Genomic DNA, 16,804 nt, shown 5'->3' with positions numbered 1-16,804 from the left:
TATTTCTTTTTTGACACGATGAGTCCACGGTTGTTGGGTTTATAAACTTCAGACACCTCTACACCTTTTTTGCTTCCTTTCTCTCCTTGACTTCGGTCGAATGACTGGGTTGGGAGTGAAGGGAGGTGATATTTAACAGCTTTGCTGTGGTGCTCTTTGCCGCCTCCTGCTGACCAGTAGGTGAATATCCCATTAGTAATTAAGATGATCCGTGGACTCATCGTGTCAAAAAAGAAATACATTTATCAGGTAAGCATAAATTTTCTTTTTTCTCATCATATTTTATATATATTTTTTTATATTATAAGATATGATGAAAATAATGGTATTTTTTAGAAACTCCATTTAATGGCGAGAAAGAGGAAAATTACAGCTAAACACAAACACCGCAAACATGTAAAAATAGCCCTGGTCCCAAACAGAAAATTTAAAAATTGTCTGGTCACTAAGGGGTTAAAGAGATCTTAAGTACATTAGGTATACCTGAGTCTAAACCCACAGAGGATAAACGGGAACATAAATTGGATATTGCCAAATATTGAAATAATTTTTCCTCAGCCAGATAGTCATTTGGAAGTGTGAAATACTGTCCCAAAGATTCATGGCACCATTTCCACCCTGGCTAAAAGCACTACTAACCTGCTGGAAGATGACACATGTTTTAAGGACCCTATGTATAGGAAAATAGGATATCTGAAAGAGGTCTTCCTTCAGGGAGGTTTGCTTTTCCAACCAGCTGTAGGCATTGCTGCGATGGCTGGGGCTGCCACTCCTGAACTGATTTTGGTAGAATCCCCCCTTTAGAGGATATCCAAAACCTCATTCAGGCTCTAAAGATAGCCAGTTTCTTAATATGTGGTGCCTTTATTTCAATCATTCTTCTCAATGCCAAGAACTCTAGCTTCACGGTGCTAGCCAAGACTCTTCTCTGGCTAAAGTCTTGGTCAGCACACGGTCTCCAAGTCTAGGTTGCTATATTTGTTTTTTAAGGGAAGATTCTTAGCCTGGGGACTAGGTTCCACCATTTCTACTGTCACTGTTGGAAATGGTGTCTTTCTACCCCAAGATAAGAAATCTAGAATTAAGGGATGATTGAACAAGACAAGGGAGCACTTCAGCAACCAACGACAAAATGCCCAGGAGTACCTGGAAGTCAAACCCAGTATGGAACATGAACAAGCAGTTCAAGAAATCAACCCCAGACAACAAGTCGGCATGAAGGGTTGGCCCCCGACCTGGACTCAGGTCGAGTAGGGGGCAGGTTATCTCTGTTTCAGGAGGTTTGGGCTCAATAACATACTTGGACAACATATTGAATTTACTCTGGTATCTTTGGACACATGGCTAGATATTAAATCTGGAAAATAGTTCTCTCATTCCCAACATGAGAATGAACTTCCTAGGGATCACCATAGATTCTATCAAGCGTATTTATCTCACCGAATAACGCAGGGAGAAGCTTCAGGCTGCCTGCTGTCTACTTAAATCAACTCCTCGGCCTTCAGTGGCTCAATGCATGTAAGTGGTAGGTCTTATGGTTTGTGGCTTTGGACGCTATTCCTTTTGCTTGCTTTCATCTGAGACCTCTACAGTTATGAATGCTCAGGCAATGGAATGGAAATCATTTTAGTTCTTTCTCCGGTAATATCTCTGGATCCAGAGACAAGAGTCTCTCTCTCTCTCTCTCTCTCTCTCTCTCTCCTGGTGGCTGACCCAGAAACCCATTCTCCAGGGCATGTGCTTCCTGCACCCAACCTGGGAAGTTCTAGCAGATGCGAGTTTGACAGGCTGGGGTGCTGTGTGGGCTTCTCCGAGAGCTCAGGAAGCGATTCTACCAATCAACGTTCTGGAGTTGAGGGCCATCTTCAATTGTCTTCTGTCGTGGCCCCAGTTAAGTTTCCTCTGTTATATTCAATCTCAATCTGACATCACTACCGTGGCTTACGTCAACCACCAGGGCAGAACTCACAGCTGTCTGGCGATGCAAGAAGTGTCTCGCCTTCTTCAATGGGCAGAGACATGCCAATATCAGCCATCCACATTCCAGGTGTGGAGAACTGGGAAGTGGATTTTCTGAGCAGGCAGACTCTTCAGTCTGGAAAATGGTTTCCAAACCTGGAGGTTTTTTTTTTGAGAGATCACCCGCAGGTGGGGGTACCCAGAGATAGATCTGATGGCTTCCTGCCTAAATGCCAATCTACTGAGGTCTGTTCTATCAAAATCTAGATTCTGAGGCTGACTGCATGGAGATTGAACAAATAATGTCCCAGAGAGAATTCTCTGAGGTGGTGATTGACACTCTGGTTCAGGTACACAAATCCGTTATGAGATGTATTTACGATAAGGTGTTGAGGGCTTATCTGTCTTGGTCTGCGGAACGTTGAGTTCCTTGGTACAAGGTGAAGACTTCACATATCCTACAGTTTCTACAGGATGGCTTGGAGAAGGGCCTGTCGGCTAGTTCTCTTAAAGGTCAGATTTAGTCTATTTCTGTAATGTTGCATAAGAGGTTGGCTCATGTGCCAGATGTTCAATTGTTTGTTCGAGCTATTGCTAGAATTAGACCTGTTTTCAAACCTATTGCTCCTCCATGTAACCTTAATCTTTTCTTGAACCTATGCATTCTATTGATATTAAGTTGCTATCTTGAAAAGTGTTATTTTTGTTAGCTATATCCTCTGCTCGTAGAGTTTCCGAACTGTCTGCCCTTCAGTGTGATCCGCATTATCTGGTATTCCATTTCGATAAGTCTGTACTTTAGACAAAGACAGGGTTTTTACCTAAGGTTGTTTCAACTCACAACATCAATCAAGAAATTGTTGTTCTGTCTCTTTGTCCCAATCCTCTTCCTTCCCATGAGAGGTTATTGCATAATCTGGATGATGTTAGAGCTTTAAACATTTTTTTTTATCAGTATGCTACCAAGGACTTTCATTAATCATCTTCCTTCTTTTTTTAGTTTTCTGGAAAGCGCAAGGGTCAATAGGCCACTATTTCTTTCTGCCTCAGAAGTTTGATTTGCATGACTTATACAGATGTGGGTCAGCAGCCTCCATCCCGGATTATGGCACACTCTCTACCTGTGCTGTGTCTCTTCCTGGGCCTTCAAGAATGAGGCTTCAATTGAACAGGTCTGTAAGGATGCTACCTGGTCTTCATTACATACTTTCACACAATTTTATTGATTTTTATGGTTTTGCCTCAGCAGAGAGGTTCTTCAAGCGGTGTTGCCTAGAACTGAAGGACTGCCTTGTCTACCTCCCCCCCCCCCCCCTAAAATTTTGGTGGACTCCACAGCTTGGGTATTGGTTTCCCATGTTATGAATGAAATTTGTGGACTCGCTGCCATTAGAAAGAAAATATAATTTATGCTTACCTGATAAATTATTTTCTTTCTTGTCAGTGAGAGTGCCCAAACCCGCCCTGAAATAGTGTAGTATCTGCAGTCTTATGGGGCACCTCTTTAACTCTTTTATCTCTACTTTTCATTATTCTCAGCTTGAACTACGGAGAGGGGAAGTGGAAGGGATATTTCAATGCAATGTTTTGGGGTGTCTTTGCCTCCTCCTGGTGGCCAGGTGAAGTATTTCCCATAGGTTATGAATGGAATTTGTGGACTCTCACTGCCAAGAAAGAGAAAATAATTTATCAAGTAAGCATACATTTACATAGACATGTTCACGTGATTTTTTTTTTTTTTTCTAGTAGTCTTTTTACAGCTATGCAGCATCACTTTCATGTGCCTTTAACTTTTTTTTTTATATTCTAGAGCAGGGGTGTCAAACTCAAATTCATCGGGGGCCGCATCAGCAGTTTGGTCACCCTCAAAGGGCCTCAAAGGGCCGGTTGTATCTAGGACTATGTGTCCACTCTTTATTATCATATTAAATTATTTCTAATGTTGTTAAAGTTCACAACTTTTTCACATTCACACACATATGTACGCACACACACAAAACATACATTCACACATTTACACACACACAAAAAACATACATTCACACTGTCACATTAACACACACATTTACACACACATACACATATTTTCACACACAAACATACCTTTACACACAAACACACATATTTACACACACAGACATATAAATTTACAGATACACACACAAACATACATTCACACGTTTACACACACACACACAAACATACATTCACAGATACACACACAAACATACATTTACACAGAAACACACATACACATATTTACACACACATACTTACACACACACAAAAACTTTATTACTGCTCTGATTTAGGTGGGCAATAAACTAATGATAATGCAGTGTGAATATGTTTTCCATTGCATGCAAGCATAACAGGCAGGGATAAGGTTAATAAAATCTGTGCAGACTACAAATCAGTCACAGACAGTACAAGTGTAGGAGCAGACTCCCGAGATAAAGATTTGATTTATTACCTGGGGAAGGCTGAGAGCAGAATAAGACAATCTGCAGAGACAGAGCCTCAGAACGGCTGTTTACTTAGAATTGTCCTGCTGACATATTATTTAAAAAAAAACATGTTTCTCCAACATAGGTGTGTCCGGTCCACGGCGTCATCCTTACTTGTGGGATATTCTCTTCCCCAACAGGAAATGGCAAAGAGCCCAGCAAAGCTGGTCACATGATCCCTCCTAGGCTCCGCCTACCCCAGTCATTCTCTTTGCCGTTGTACAGGCAACATCTCCACGGAGATGGCTTAGAGTTTTTTAGTGTTTAACTGTAGTTTTTATTATTCAATCAAGAGTTTGTTATTTTGAAATAGTGCTGGTATGTACTATTTACTCAGAAACAGAAAAGAGATGAAGATTTCTGTTTGTATGAGGAAAATGATTTTAGCAACCGTAACTAAAATCCATGGCTGTTCCACACAGGACTGTTGAGAACAATTAACTTCAGTTGGGGGAACAGTGTGCAGTCTCTTGCTGCTTGAGGTATGACACATTCTAACAAGACGATGTAATGCTGGAAGCTGTCATTTTCCCTATGGGATCCGGTAAGCCATGTTTATTACGATCGTAAATAAGGGCTTCACAAGGGCTTATTAAGACTGTAGACTTTTTCTGGGCTAAATCGATTCATTATTAACACATATTTAGCCTTGAGGAATCATTTTATCTGGGTATTTTGATATAATAATATCGGCAGGCACTGTATTAGACACCTTATTCCTTAGGGGCTTTCCCAAAGCATAAGCAGAGCCTCATTTTCGCGCCGGTGTGGCGCACTTGTTTTTGAGAGGCATGGCATGCAGTCGCATGTGAGAGGAGCTCTGATACTTAGAAAAGACTTTCTGAAGGCGTCATTTGGTATCGTATTCCCCTTTGGGCTTGGTTGGGTCTCAGCAAAGCAGATACCAGGGACTGTAAAGGGGTTAAAGTTTAAAACGGCTCCGGTTCCGTTATTTTAAGGGTTAAAGCTTCCAAATTTGGTGTGCAATACTTTTAAGGCTTTAAGACACTGTGGTGAAAATTTGGTGAATTTTGAACAATTCCTTCATGTTTTTTCGCAATTGCAGTAATAAAGTGTGTTCAGTTTAAAATTTAAAGTGACAGTAACGGTTTTATTTTAAAACGTTTTTGTACAAGATGGAAACCATTCGAACTATTCTTCCTTCCATCCAGGAAGGTCAATTCATGACCACGGTGGATTTAAAGGATGCGTATCTACATATTCCTATCCACAAGGAACATCATCGGTTCCTAAGGTTCGCATTCCTGGACAAACATTACCAGTTCGTGGCGCTTCCTTTCGGATTAGCCACTGCTCCAAGGATTTTCACAAAGGTACTAGGGTCCCTTCTAGCTGTGCTAAGACCAAGGGGCATTGCTGTAGTACCTTACTTGGACGACATTCTGATTCAAGCGTCGTCCCTTCCTCAAGCAAAGGCTCACACGGACATCGTCCTGGCCTTTCTCAGATCTCACGGATGGAAAGTGAACGTGGAAAAGAGTTCTCTATCCCCGTCAACAAGGGTTCCCTTCTTGGGAACAATTATAGACTCCTTAGAAATGAGGATTTTTCTAACAGAGGCCAGAAAAACAAAGCTTCTAGACTCTTGTCGGATACTTCATTCCGTTCCTCTTCCTTCCATAGCTCAGTGCATGGAAGTGATCGGGTTGATGGTAGCGGCAATGGACATAGTTCCTTTTGCGCGCATTCATCTAAGACCATTACAACTGTGCATGCTCAGTCAGTGGAATGGGGACTATACAGACTTGTCTCCGAAGATACAAGTAAATCAGAGGACCAGAGACTCACTCCGTTGGTGGCTGTCCCTGGACAACCTGTCACAAGGGATGACATTCCGCAGACCAGAGTGGGTCATTGTCACGACCGACGCCAGTCTGATGGGCTGGGGCGCGGTCTGGGGATCCCTGAAAGCTCAGGGTCTTTGGTCTCGGGAAGAATCTCTTCTACCGATAAATATTCTGGAACTGAGAGCGATATTCAATGCTCTCAAGGCTTGGCCTCAGCTAGCGAGGGCCAAGTTCATACGGTTTCAATCAGACAACATGACAACTGTTGCGTACATCAACCATCAGGGGGGAACAAGGAGTTCCCTAGCGATGGAAGAAGTGACCAAAATCATTCTATGGGCGGAGTCTCACTCCTGCCACCTGTCTGCTATCCACATCCCAGGAGTGGAAAATTGGGAAGCGGATTTTCTGAGTCGTCAGACATTGCATCCGGGGGAGTGGGAACTCCATCCGGAAATCTTTGCCCAAGTCACTCAGCTGTGGGGCATTCCAGACATGGATCTGATGGCCTCTCGTCAGAACTTCAAAGTTCCTTGCTACGGGTCCAGATCCAGGGATCCCAAGGCGGCTCTAGTGGATGCACTAGTAGCACCTTGGACCTTCAAACTAGCTTATGTGTTCCCGCCGTTTCCTCTCATCCCCAGGCTGGTAGCCAGGATCAATCAGGAGAGGGCGTCGGTGATCTTGATAGCTCCTGCGTGGCCACGCAGGACTTGGTATGCAGATCTGGTGAATATGTCATCGGCTCCACCTTGGAAGCTACCTTTGAGACGAGACCTTCTTGTTCAGGGTCCGTTCGAACATCCGAATCTGGTTTCACTCCAGCTGACTGCTTGGAGATTGAACGCTTGATTTTATCGAAGCGAGGGTTCTCAGATTCTGTTATCGATACTCTTGTTCAGGCCAGAAAGCCTGTAACTAGAAAGATTTACCACAAAATTTGGAAAAAATATATCTGTTGGTGTGAATCTAAAGGATTCCCTTGGGACAAGGTTAAGATTCCTAGGATTCTATCCTTCCTTCAAGAAGGATTGGAAAAAGGATTATCTGCAAGTTCCCTGAAGGGACAGATTTCTGCCTTGTCGGTGTTACTTCACAAAAAACTGGCTGCTGTGCCAGATGTTCAAGCCTTTGTTCAGGCTCTGGTTAGAATTAAGCCTGTTTACAAACCTTTGACTCCTCCTTGGAGTCTCAATTTAGTTCTTTCAGTTCTTCAGGGGGTTCCGTTTGAACCCTTGCATTCCGTTGATATTAAATTATTATCTTGGAAAGTTTTGTTTTTAGTTGCAATTTCTTCTGCCAGAAGAGTTTCAGAATTATCTGCTCTGCAGTGTTCTCCTCCTTATCTGGTGTTCCATGCAGATAAGGTGGTTTTACGTACTAAACCTGGTTTTCTTCCAAAGGTTGTTTCTAACAAAAACATTAACCAGGAGATTATCGTACCTTCTCTGTGTCCGAAACCAGTTTCAAAGAAGGAACGTTTGTTGCACAATTTGGATGTTGTTCGCGCTCTAAAATTCTATTTAGATGCTACAAAGGATTTTAGACAAACATCTTCCTTGTTTGTTGTTTATTCCGGTAAAAGGAGAGGTCAAAAAGCAACTTCTACCTCTCTCTCTTTTTGGATTAAAAGCATCATCAGATTGGCTTACGAGACTGCCGGACGGCAGCCTCCCGAAAGAATCACAGCTCATTCCACTAGGGCTGTGGCTTCCACATGGGCCTTCAAGAACGAGGCTTCTGTTGATCAGATATGTAGGGCAGCGACTTGGTCTTCACTGCACACTTTTACCAAATTTTACAAGTTTGATACTTTTGCTTCTTCTGAGGCTATTTTTGGGAGAAAGGTTTTGCAAGCCGTGGTGCCTTCCATTTAGGTGACCTGATTTGCTCCCTCCCTTCATCCGTGTCCTAAAGCTTTGGTATTGGTTCCCACAAGTAAGGATGACGCCGTGGACCGGACACACCTATGTTGGAGAAAACAGAATTTATGTTTACCTGATAAATTACTTTCTCCAACGGTGTGTCCGGTCCACGGCCCGCCCTGGTTTTTTTAATCAGGTCTGATAATTTATTTTCTTTAACTACAGTCACCACGGTACCATATGGTTTCTCCTATGCAAATATTCCTCCTTAACGTCGGTCGAATGACTGGGGTAGGCGGAGCCTAGGAGGGATCATGTGACCAGCTTTGCTGGGCTCTTTGCCATTTCCTGTTGGGGAAGAGAATATCCCACAAGTAAGGATGACGCCGTGGACCGGACACACCGTTGGAGAAAGTAATTTATCAGGTAAATATAAATTCTGTTTTTTCTTACCAGCCCCGCTGTGTGCCTGCTGCTGCCTCTCTGGTCTCTGCTGCTAGCCCTTTTCTTTCATGTAATTAGCAAGAGTCCATGAGCTTGTGACGTATGGGATATACATTCCTACCAGGAGGGGCAAAGTTTCCCAAACCTCAAAATGCCTATAAATACACCCCTCACCACACCCACAATTCAGTTTTACAAACTTTGCCTCCGATGGAGGTGGTGAAGTAAGTTTGTGCTAGATTCTACGTTGATATGCGCTCCGCAGCAAGTTGGAGCCCGGTTTTCCTCTCAGCGTGCAGTGAATGTCAGAGGGATGTGAGGAGAGTATTGCCTATTTGAATGCAGTGATCTCCTTCTACGGGGTCTATTTCATAGGTTCTCTGTTATCGGTCGTAGAGATTCATCTCTTACCTCCCTTTTCAGATCGACGATATACTCTTATATATACCATTACCTCTGCTGATTCTCGTTTCAGTACTGGTTTGGCTTTCTACAAACATGTAGATGAGTGTCCTGGGGTAAGTAAATCTTTTTTTCTGTGACACTCTAAGCTATGGTTGGGCACTTTGTTTATAAAGTTCTAAATATATGTATTCAAACATTTATTTGCCTTGACTCAGAATGTTCAACTTTCCTTATTTTTCAGACAGTCAGTTTCATATTTGGGATTATGCATTTAAATTATTCATTTTTTCTTACCTTCAAAAATTTGACTATTTTTTCCCTGTGGGCTGTTAGGTTCGCGGGGGCTGAAAATGCTTCATTTTATTGCGTCATTCTTGGCGCGGACTTTTTTGGCGCAAAAATTATTTTCCGTTTCCGGCGTCATACGTGTCGCCGGAAGTTGCGTCATTTTTTGACGTTATTTTGCGCCAAAAATGTCGGCGTTCCGGATGTGGCGTCATTTTTGGCGCCAAAAGCATTTAGGCGCCAAATAATGTGGGCGTCTTATTTGGCGCTAAAAAATATGGGCGTCGCTTTTGTCTCCACATTATTTAAGTCTCATTTTTCATTGCTTCTGGTTGCTAGAAGCTTGTTCTTTGGCATTTTTTCCCATTCCTGAAACTGTCATTTAAGGAATTTGATAAATTTTGCTTTATATGTTGTTTTTTCTCTTACATATTGCAAGATGTCTCACGTTGCATCTGAGTCAGAAGATACTACAGGAAAATCGCTGTCTAGTGCTGGATCTACCAAAGCTAAGTGTATCTGCTGTAAACTTTTGGTAGCTATTCCTCCGGCTGTTGTTTGTATTAATTGTCATGACAAACTTGTTAATGCAGATATTTCCTTTAGTAAAGTACCATTGTCTGTTGCAGTTCCTTCAACATCTAAGGTGCAGAATGTTCCTGATAACATAAGAGATTTTGTTTCTGAATCCATCAAGAAGGCTATGTCTGTTATTTCTCCTTCTAGTAAACGTAAAAAATCTTTTAAAACTTCTCTCCCTACAGATGAATTTTTAAATGAACATCATCATTCTGATTCTGATGACTCTTCTGGTTCAGAGGATTCTGTTTCAGAGATTGATGCTGATAAATCTTCATATTTATTTAAAATGGAATTTATTCGTTCTTTACTTAAAGAAGTATTAATTGCTTTAGAAATAGAGGATTCTGGTCCTCTTGATACTAATTCTAAATGTTTAGATAAGGTATTTAAATCTCCTGTGGTTATTCCAGAAGTTTTTCCTGTTCCTAATGCTATTTCTGCAGTAATTTCCAAAGAATGGGATAAATTGGGTAATTCATTTACTCCTTCTAAACGTTTTAAGCAATTATATCCTGTACCGTCTGACAGGTTAGAATTTTGGGACAAAATCCCTAAAGTTGATGGGGCTATTTCTACCCTTGCTAAACGTACTACCATTCCTACGTCAGATGGTACTTCGTTTAAAGATCCTTTAGATAGGAAAATTGAATCCTTTCTAAGAAAAGCTTATCTGTGTTCAGGTAATCTTCTTAGACCTGCTATATCATTGGCTGATGTTGCTGCAGCTTCAACTTTTTGGTTGGAAACTTTAGCGCAACAAGTAACAAATCATGATTCTCATGATATTATTATTCTTCTTCAGCATGCTAATAATTTTATCTGTGATGCCATTTTTGATATTATCAGAGTTGATGTCAGGTTTATGTCTCTAGCTATTTTAGCTAGAAGAGCTTTATGGCTTAAGACTTGGAATACTGATATGGCTTCTAAATCAACTCTACTTTCCATTTCTTTCCAGGGTAACAAATTATTTGGTTCTCAGTTGGATTCTATTATCTCAACTGTTACTGGTGGGAAAGGAACTTTTTTACCACAGGATAAAAAATCTAAAGGTAAAAACAGGGCTAATAATTGTTTTCGTTCCTTTCGTTTCAACAAAGAACAAAAGCCTGATCCTTCATCCTCAGGAGCAGTTTCAGTTTGGAAACCATCTCCAGTCTGGAATAAATCCAAGCCTGCTAGAAAGGCAAAGCCTGCTTCTGAGTCCACATGAAGGTGCGGCCCTCATTCCAGCTCAGCTGGTAGGGGGCAGGTTACGTTTTTTCAAAGAAATTTGGATCAATTCTGTTCACAATCTTTGGATTCAGAACATTGTTTCAGAAGGGTACAGAATTGGTTTCAAGATGAGACCTCCTGCAAAGAGATTTTTTCTTTCCCGTGTCCCAGTAAATCCAGTGAAAGCTCAAGCATTTCTGAATTGTGTTTCAGATCTAGAGTTGACTGGAGTAATTATGCCAGTTCCGGAACAGGGGATGGGGTTTTATTCAAATCTCTTCATTGTACCAAAGAAGGAGAATTCCTTCAGACCAGTTCTGGATCTAAAAATATTGAATCGTTATGTAAGGATACCAACGTTCAAGATGGTAACTGTAAGGACTATCTTGCCTTTTGTTCAGCAAGGGAATTATATGTCCACAATAGATTTACAGGATGCATATCTGCATATTCCGATTCATCCAGACCATTATCAGTTCCTGAGATTCTCTTTTCTGGACAAGCATTACCAGTTTGTGGCTCTACCGTTTGGCCTAGCTACAGCTCCAAGAATTTTTTCAAAGGTTCTCGGTGCCCTTCTGTCTGTAATCAGAGAACAGGGTATTGTGGTATTTCCTTATTTGGACGATATCTTGGTAATTGCTCAGTCTTTACATTTAGCAGAATCTCATACGAATCGACTTGTGTTGTTTCTTCAAGTTCATGGTTGGAGGATCAATTTACCAAAAAGTTCTTTGATTCCTCAGACAAGGGTAACCTTTCTGGGTTTCCAGATAGATTCAGTGTCCATGACTCTGTCTTTAACAGACAAGAGACGTCTAAAATTGATTGCAGCTTGTCGAAACCTTCAGTCACAATCATTCCCTTCGGTAGCCTTATGCATGGAAATTCTAGGTCTTATGACTGCTGCATCGGACGCGATCCCCTTTGCTCGTTTTCACATGCGACCTCTTCAGCTCTGTATGCTGAATCAATGGTGCAAGGATTACACAAAGATATCTCAATTAATATCTTTAAAACCGATTGTTCGACACTCTCTAACGTGGTGGACAGATCACCATCGTTTAATTCAGGGGGCTTCTTTTGTGCTTCCGACCTGGACTGTAATTTCAACAGATGCAAGTCTCACAGGTTGGGGAGCTGTGTGGGGATCTCTGACGGCACAAGGAGTTTGGGAATCTCAGGAGGTGAGATTACCGATCAATATTTTGGAACTCCGTGCAATTTTCAGAGCTCTTCAGTTTTGGCCTCTTCTGAAGAGAGAATCGTTCATTTGTTTTCAGACAGACAATGTCACATCTGTGGCATACATCAATCATCAAGGAGGGACTCACAGTCCTCTGGCTATGAAAGAAGTATCTCGAATTTTGGTTTGGGCGGAATCCAGCTCCTGTCTAATCTCTGCGGTTCATATCCCAGGTGTAGACAATTGGGAAGCGGATTATCTCAGTCGCCAAACGTTGCATCCGGGCGAATGGTCTCTTCACCCAGAGGTATTTCTTCAGATTGTTCAAATGTGGGAACTTCCAGAAATAGATCTGATGGCGTCTCATCTAAACAAGAAACTTCCCAGGTATCTGTCCAGATCCCGGGATCCTCAGGCGGAGGCAGTGGATGCATTATCACTTCCTTGGAAGTATCATCCTGCCTATATCTTTCCGCCTCTAGTTCTTCTTCCAAGAGTAATCTCCAAGATTCTGAAGGAATGCTTGTTTGTTCTGCTGGTAGCTCCGGCATGGCCTCACAGGTTTTGGTATGCGGATCTTGTCCGGATGGCCTCTTGCCAACCGTGGACTCTTCCGTTAAGACCAGACCTTCTGTCTCAAGGTCCTTTTTTCCATCAGGATCTGAAATCCTTAAATTTAAAGGTATGGAGATTGAACGCTTGATTCTTGGTCAAAGAGGTTTCTCTGACTCTGTGATTAATACTATGTTACAGGCTCGTAAATCTGTATCCAGAGAGATATATTATAGAGTCTGGAAGACTTATATTTCTTGGTGTCTTTCTCATCATTTTTCTTGGCATTCTTTTAGAATACCGAGAATATTACAGTTTCTTCAGGATGGTTTAGATAAGGGTTTGTCCGCAAGTTCCTTGAAAGGACAAATCTCTGCTCTTTCTGTTCTTTTTCACAGAAAGATTGCTATTCTTCCTGATATTCATTGTTTTGTACAAGCTTTGGTTCGTATAAAGCCTGTCATTAAGTCAATTTCTCCTCCTTGGAGTTTGAATTTGGTTCTGGGGGCTCTTCAAGCTCCTCCATTTGAACCTATGCATTCATTAGACATTAAATTACTTTCTTGGAAAGTTTTGTTCCTTTTGGCCATCTCTTCTGCCAGAAGAGTTTCTGAATTATCTGCTCTTTCTTGTGAGTCTCCTTTTCTGATTTTTCATCAGGATAAGGCGGTGTTGCGAACTTCTTTTGAATTTTTACCTAAAGTTGTGAATTCCAACAACATTAGTAGAGAAATTGTGGTTCCTTCATTATGTCCTAATCCTAAGAATTCTAAGGAGAAATCATTGCATTCTTTGGATGTTGTTAGAGCTTTGAAATATTATGTTGAAGCTACTAAATCTTTCCGAAAGACTTCTAGTCTATTTGTTATCTTTTCCGGTTCTAGAAAAGGCCAGAAAGCTTCTGCCATTTCTTTGGCATCTTGGTTGAAATCTTTAATTCATCTTGCCTATGTTGAGTCGGGTAAAACTCCGCATCAGAGGATTACAGCTCATTCTACTAGGTCAGTTTCTACTTCCTGGGCGTTTAGGAATGAAGCTTCGGTTGATCAGATTTGCAAAGCAGCAACTTGGTCCTCTTTGCATACTTTTACTAAATTCTACCATTTTGATGTATTTTCTTCTTCTGAAGCAGTTTTTGGTAGAAAAGTACTTCAGGCAGCGGTTTCAGTTTGAATCTTCTGCTTATGTTTTTTAATAAACTTTATTTTGGGTGTGGATTATTTTCAGCAGGAATTGGCTGTCTTTATTTTATCCCTCCCTCTCTAGTGACTCTTGTGTGGAAAGATCCACATCTTGGGTAATCATTATCCCATACGTCACTAGCTCATGGACTCTTGCTAATTACATGAAAGAAAACATAATTTATGTAAGAACTTACCTGATAAATTCATTTCTTTCATATTAGCAAGAGTCCATGAGGCCCGCCCTTTTTTTGTGGTGGTTATGATTTTTTATAAAGCACAATTATTCCAATTCCTTATTTTATATGCTTTCGCACTTTTTTATCACCCCACTTCTTGGCTATTCGTTAAACTGAATTGTGGGTGTGGTGAGGGGTGTATTTATAGGCATTTTGAGGTTTGGGAAACTTTGCCCCTCCTGATAGGAATGTATATCCCATACGTCACTAGCTCATGGACTCTTGCTAATATGAAAGAAATGAATTTATCAGGTAAGTTCTTACATAAATTATGTTTTCCCGCGCGTGCAGATACATAGGGAAGCTGGGAGGAAGTGATGAGGGAGCAGGAAGTCAGTCACGGATCACTAATTAAAGTGACTATAAAAATATACGACTTTGTGGTTGTTTAAAGAATTTGGTAATTGAGTTTAGGTACTGATTTAATAATGTTACACTGCAATTCTTTGAAAAAAAATACTGATAATGTTGGTTTATGATATAAATATTTTTATTGTGTAGTTCCTTCCCATACGTTCAGAGTTTATTAGAAATGGTTGCTGGCGGCCGGCGGCTGCTACACGGGCCACATGACGAGGTCTGGTGGGCCGGATTCGGCCCGCGGGCCTTGTGTTTGACACCCGTGTTCTAGAGGAAGTGTGTACACATGTTAATTTGACAAATTCCCCATTAATGACCACTGTTTTCTTTCCAGGCGTGGAACTGGTGCTTTCAAATCACGTAATGGACTTCACGAACCAGGGCCTGTGATCAACAGCAAATACGGACTTCGAGAAACTGACAAACGGTTAAACCGACTCAAAAAACTTGGAGATGGCAGCAAAAACTCAGACAGTCAGTCTGTCAGCTCCAATACGGATGCCGACACATCTCAGGAACAATCCACCACATGTGAGATTATTTGCATTTCTTAGTATTCACTTTTGAAGGGGCAGTTATATAGCATGATTATTGCAGAAATTGTCGGAGGCGAGAGCTAAGCTTTTAATCAGCTGAGTATTTTAGATAAATGGTCACTTAAGTAGGATTGTTACTTGTCTCTAAATAATAATCATCAAATAATTGTAGTTCTTTTATTCAGTTTAATATTTTTCATTTATTTATACATCTAACTTTTTTAATCGGCTTTTATTTTTGTTTTACAGCAACAAACCGGAAACCTTCCGGCGTGAAGAAGAATGGTAAAAGCAGGACATTTACGAGACAGGCTTCTATGTCACGAATTTCCGTCTCATCCAGTTCTACCTCATCCAGACACACTCATTTAAATAATTTCAGGGTACCAAAGAGATTGAGAAAGCCTGCAAAGCCTTTAAACTCGAAAATAAAGTTGAAAAGTCCATGCAGGAGGTCAGAGCAAAGGAACACTTCTAAAAAGTTAGAAGTAGGGAACCTTATGCTTAAAGAACCAAAAGTTGTACTGTATAAAAATCTGGCCATAAAAAGGGATAAAGAAGCAGAGGGACCAGAGAGAGTAGTGGAATCTAGCGGTTGTCTAACAAGACATGCGGCTAGAGAGTATAAACTGAACTCTTTGAGAGGCTCTCATGTCCAAGGTGAGTGCACATATATTACACGGAGTTCTCTGAGAACACGGATTAATTCGAGTGAGACACCTGATGCCAAGCTTCAACCAAATATATTAGATGGTTACAAAAGCAGCTGTGGGACTGGTGTTTACACAGATAGAACTGGGCTGGCAAATCAGCCAATTCAGAAAAATGAACTTTCCCCAGAAACTACAAAAAGACAAGAGAGCAAGTATCAGAAGAATGGCTTGTGTACATCTAGACGGAAGTCTAGGAAAGCTAAGCATATGAAACGGGCTTTAGAAGTGGAAGGATCAAATTCTGTCTTTGAATCTTCTGTTCAAGCTGACGCTGTGCCAGACTTAGTAAGTTCTCATTGTGAAGTAAGTGAAGGAAATACCTTTATGAACAATCCAATTGACTACAAGGACTTTAAAACTTCTTCGGAAGTTTGCCCTGTGATGAGTTCTGAAAGTAAAAAACCCAAGGAAACATTTAGAACTGTCAAAAATAAAAAAAGCAGACGTATCACTAGATATGACGCACAATTAATTCTTGAAAACAGCACTGGAATTCCTAAGCTGACTCTCCGTCGACGTCATGACAGCAACAGCAGCAAGACCAATGAGAAGGAGAATGACGGAATGAGTTCCTCAAAAATAAGCATTAAATTGAGCAAAGATCATGAGAAGGAGAGGAACAGTTTGTATGTAGCAAAACTCAACAATGGCTTTAATTCAGGATCAGGAAGCAGCTCAACAAAACTGAAAATCCAGCTTAAGAGAGATGAAGAGAGCAGGATCCCTTTTAGTGAGGAGTTGCATGAAAACGGAGTATATTGCAGCGACACTTTATCTTTGCTAGAAACGAGGATGGAGGTGGATGATTATGGTCACTGTGAGGAAGAAAGCGTCCAAGAATCTTCATCAGAAGAAGAGGAGGAGGAAGAGGAAGATGAATATGAGGATGACTTTGAAGATGATTTCATTCCACTCCCACCAGCTAAACGCTTGAGGCTTATTGTTGGAAAAGACTCAATAGACATTG

The 16,804-nt window shown here is 41.2% G+C and overlaps 1 protein-coding gene across 1 annotated transcript in view; it reads left to right on the top strand.

Moving 5' to 3' along the window:
* LOC128665816 (histone-lysine N-methyltransferase KMT5B-B-like) overlaps window positions 1-16,804 on the top strand; it is a 220,915-nt gene that overhangs the window by 203,611 nt on the left and 500 nt on the right. Inside the window, 2 exon segments of the mRNA XM_053720034.1 lie at window positions 14,923-15,119; window positions 15,374-16,804. The exon segment at window positions 15,374-16,804 is cut by the window's right edge and continues 500 nt beyond it. Of these exon segments, the coding sequence (XP_053576009.1) occupies window positions 14,923-15,119; window positions 15,374-16,804 (1,628 nt within the window).

Source organism: Bombina bombina, chromosome 7 (assembly GCF_027579735.1).
Source record: "Bombina bombina isolate aBomBom1 chromosome 7, aBomBom1.pri, whole genome shotgun sequence".
Classification (NCBI taxonomy): Eukaryota; Metazoa; Chordata; class Amphibia; order Anura; family Bombinatoridae; genus Bombina; species Bombina bombina.
The sequence above is the reverse complement of the archived record's forward strand: the minus strand, read 5'-3'. Positions and strand labels throughout refer to the sequence as shown.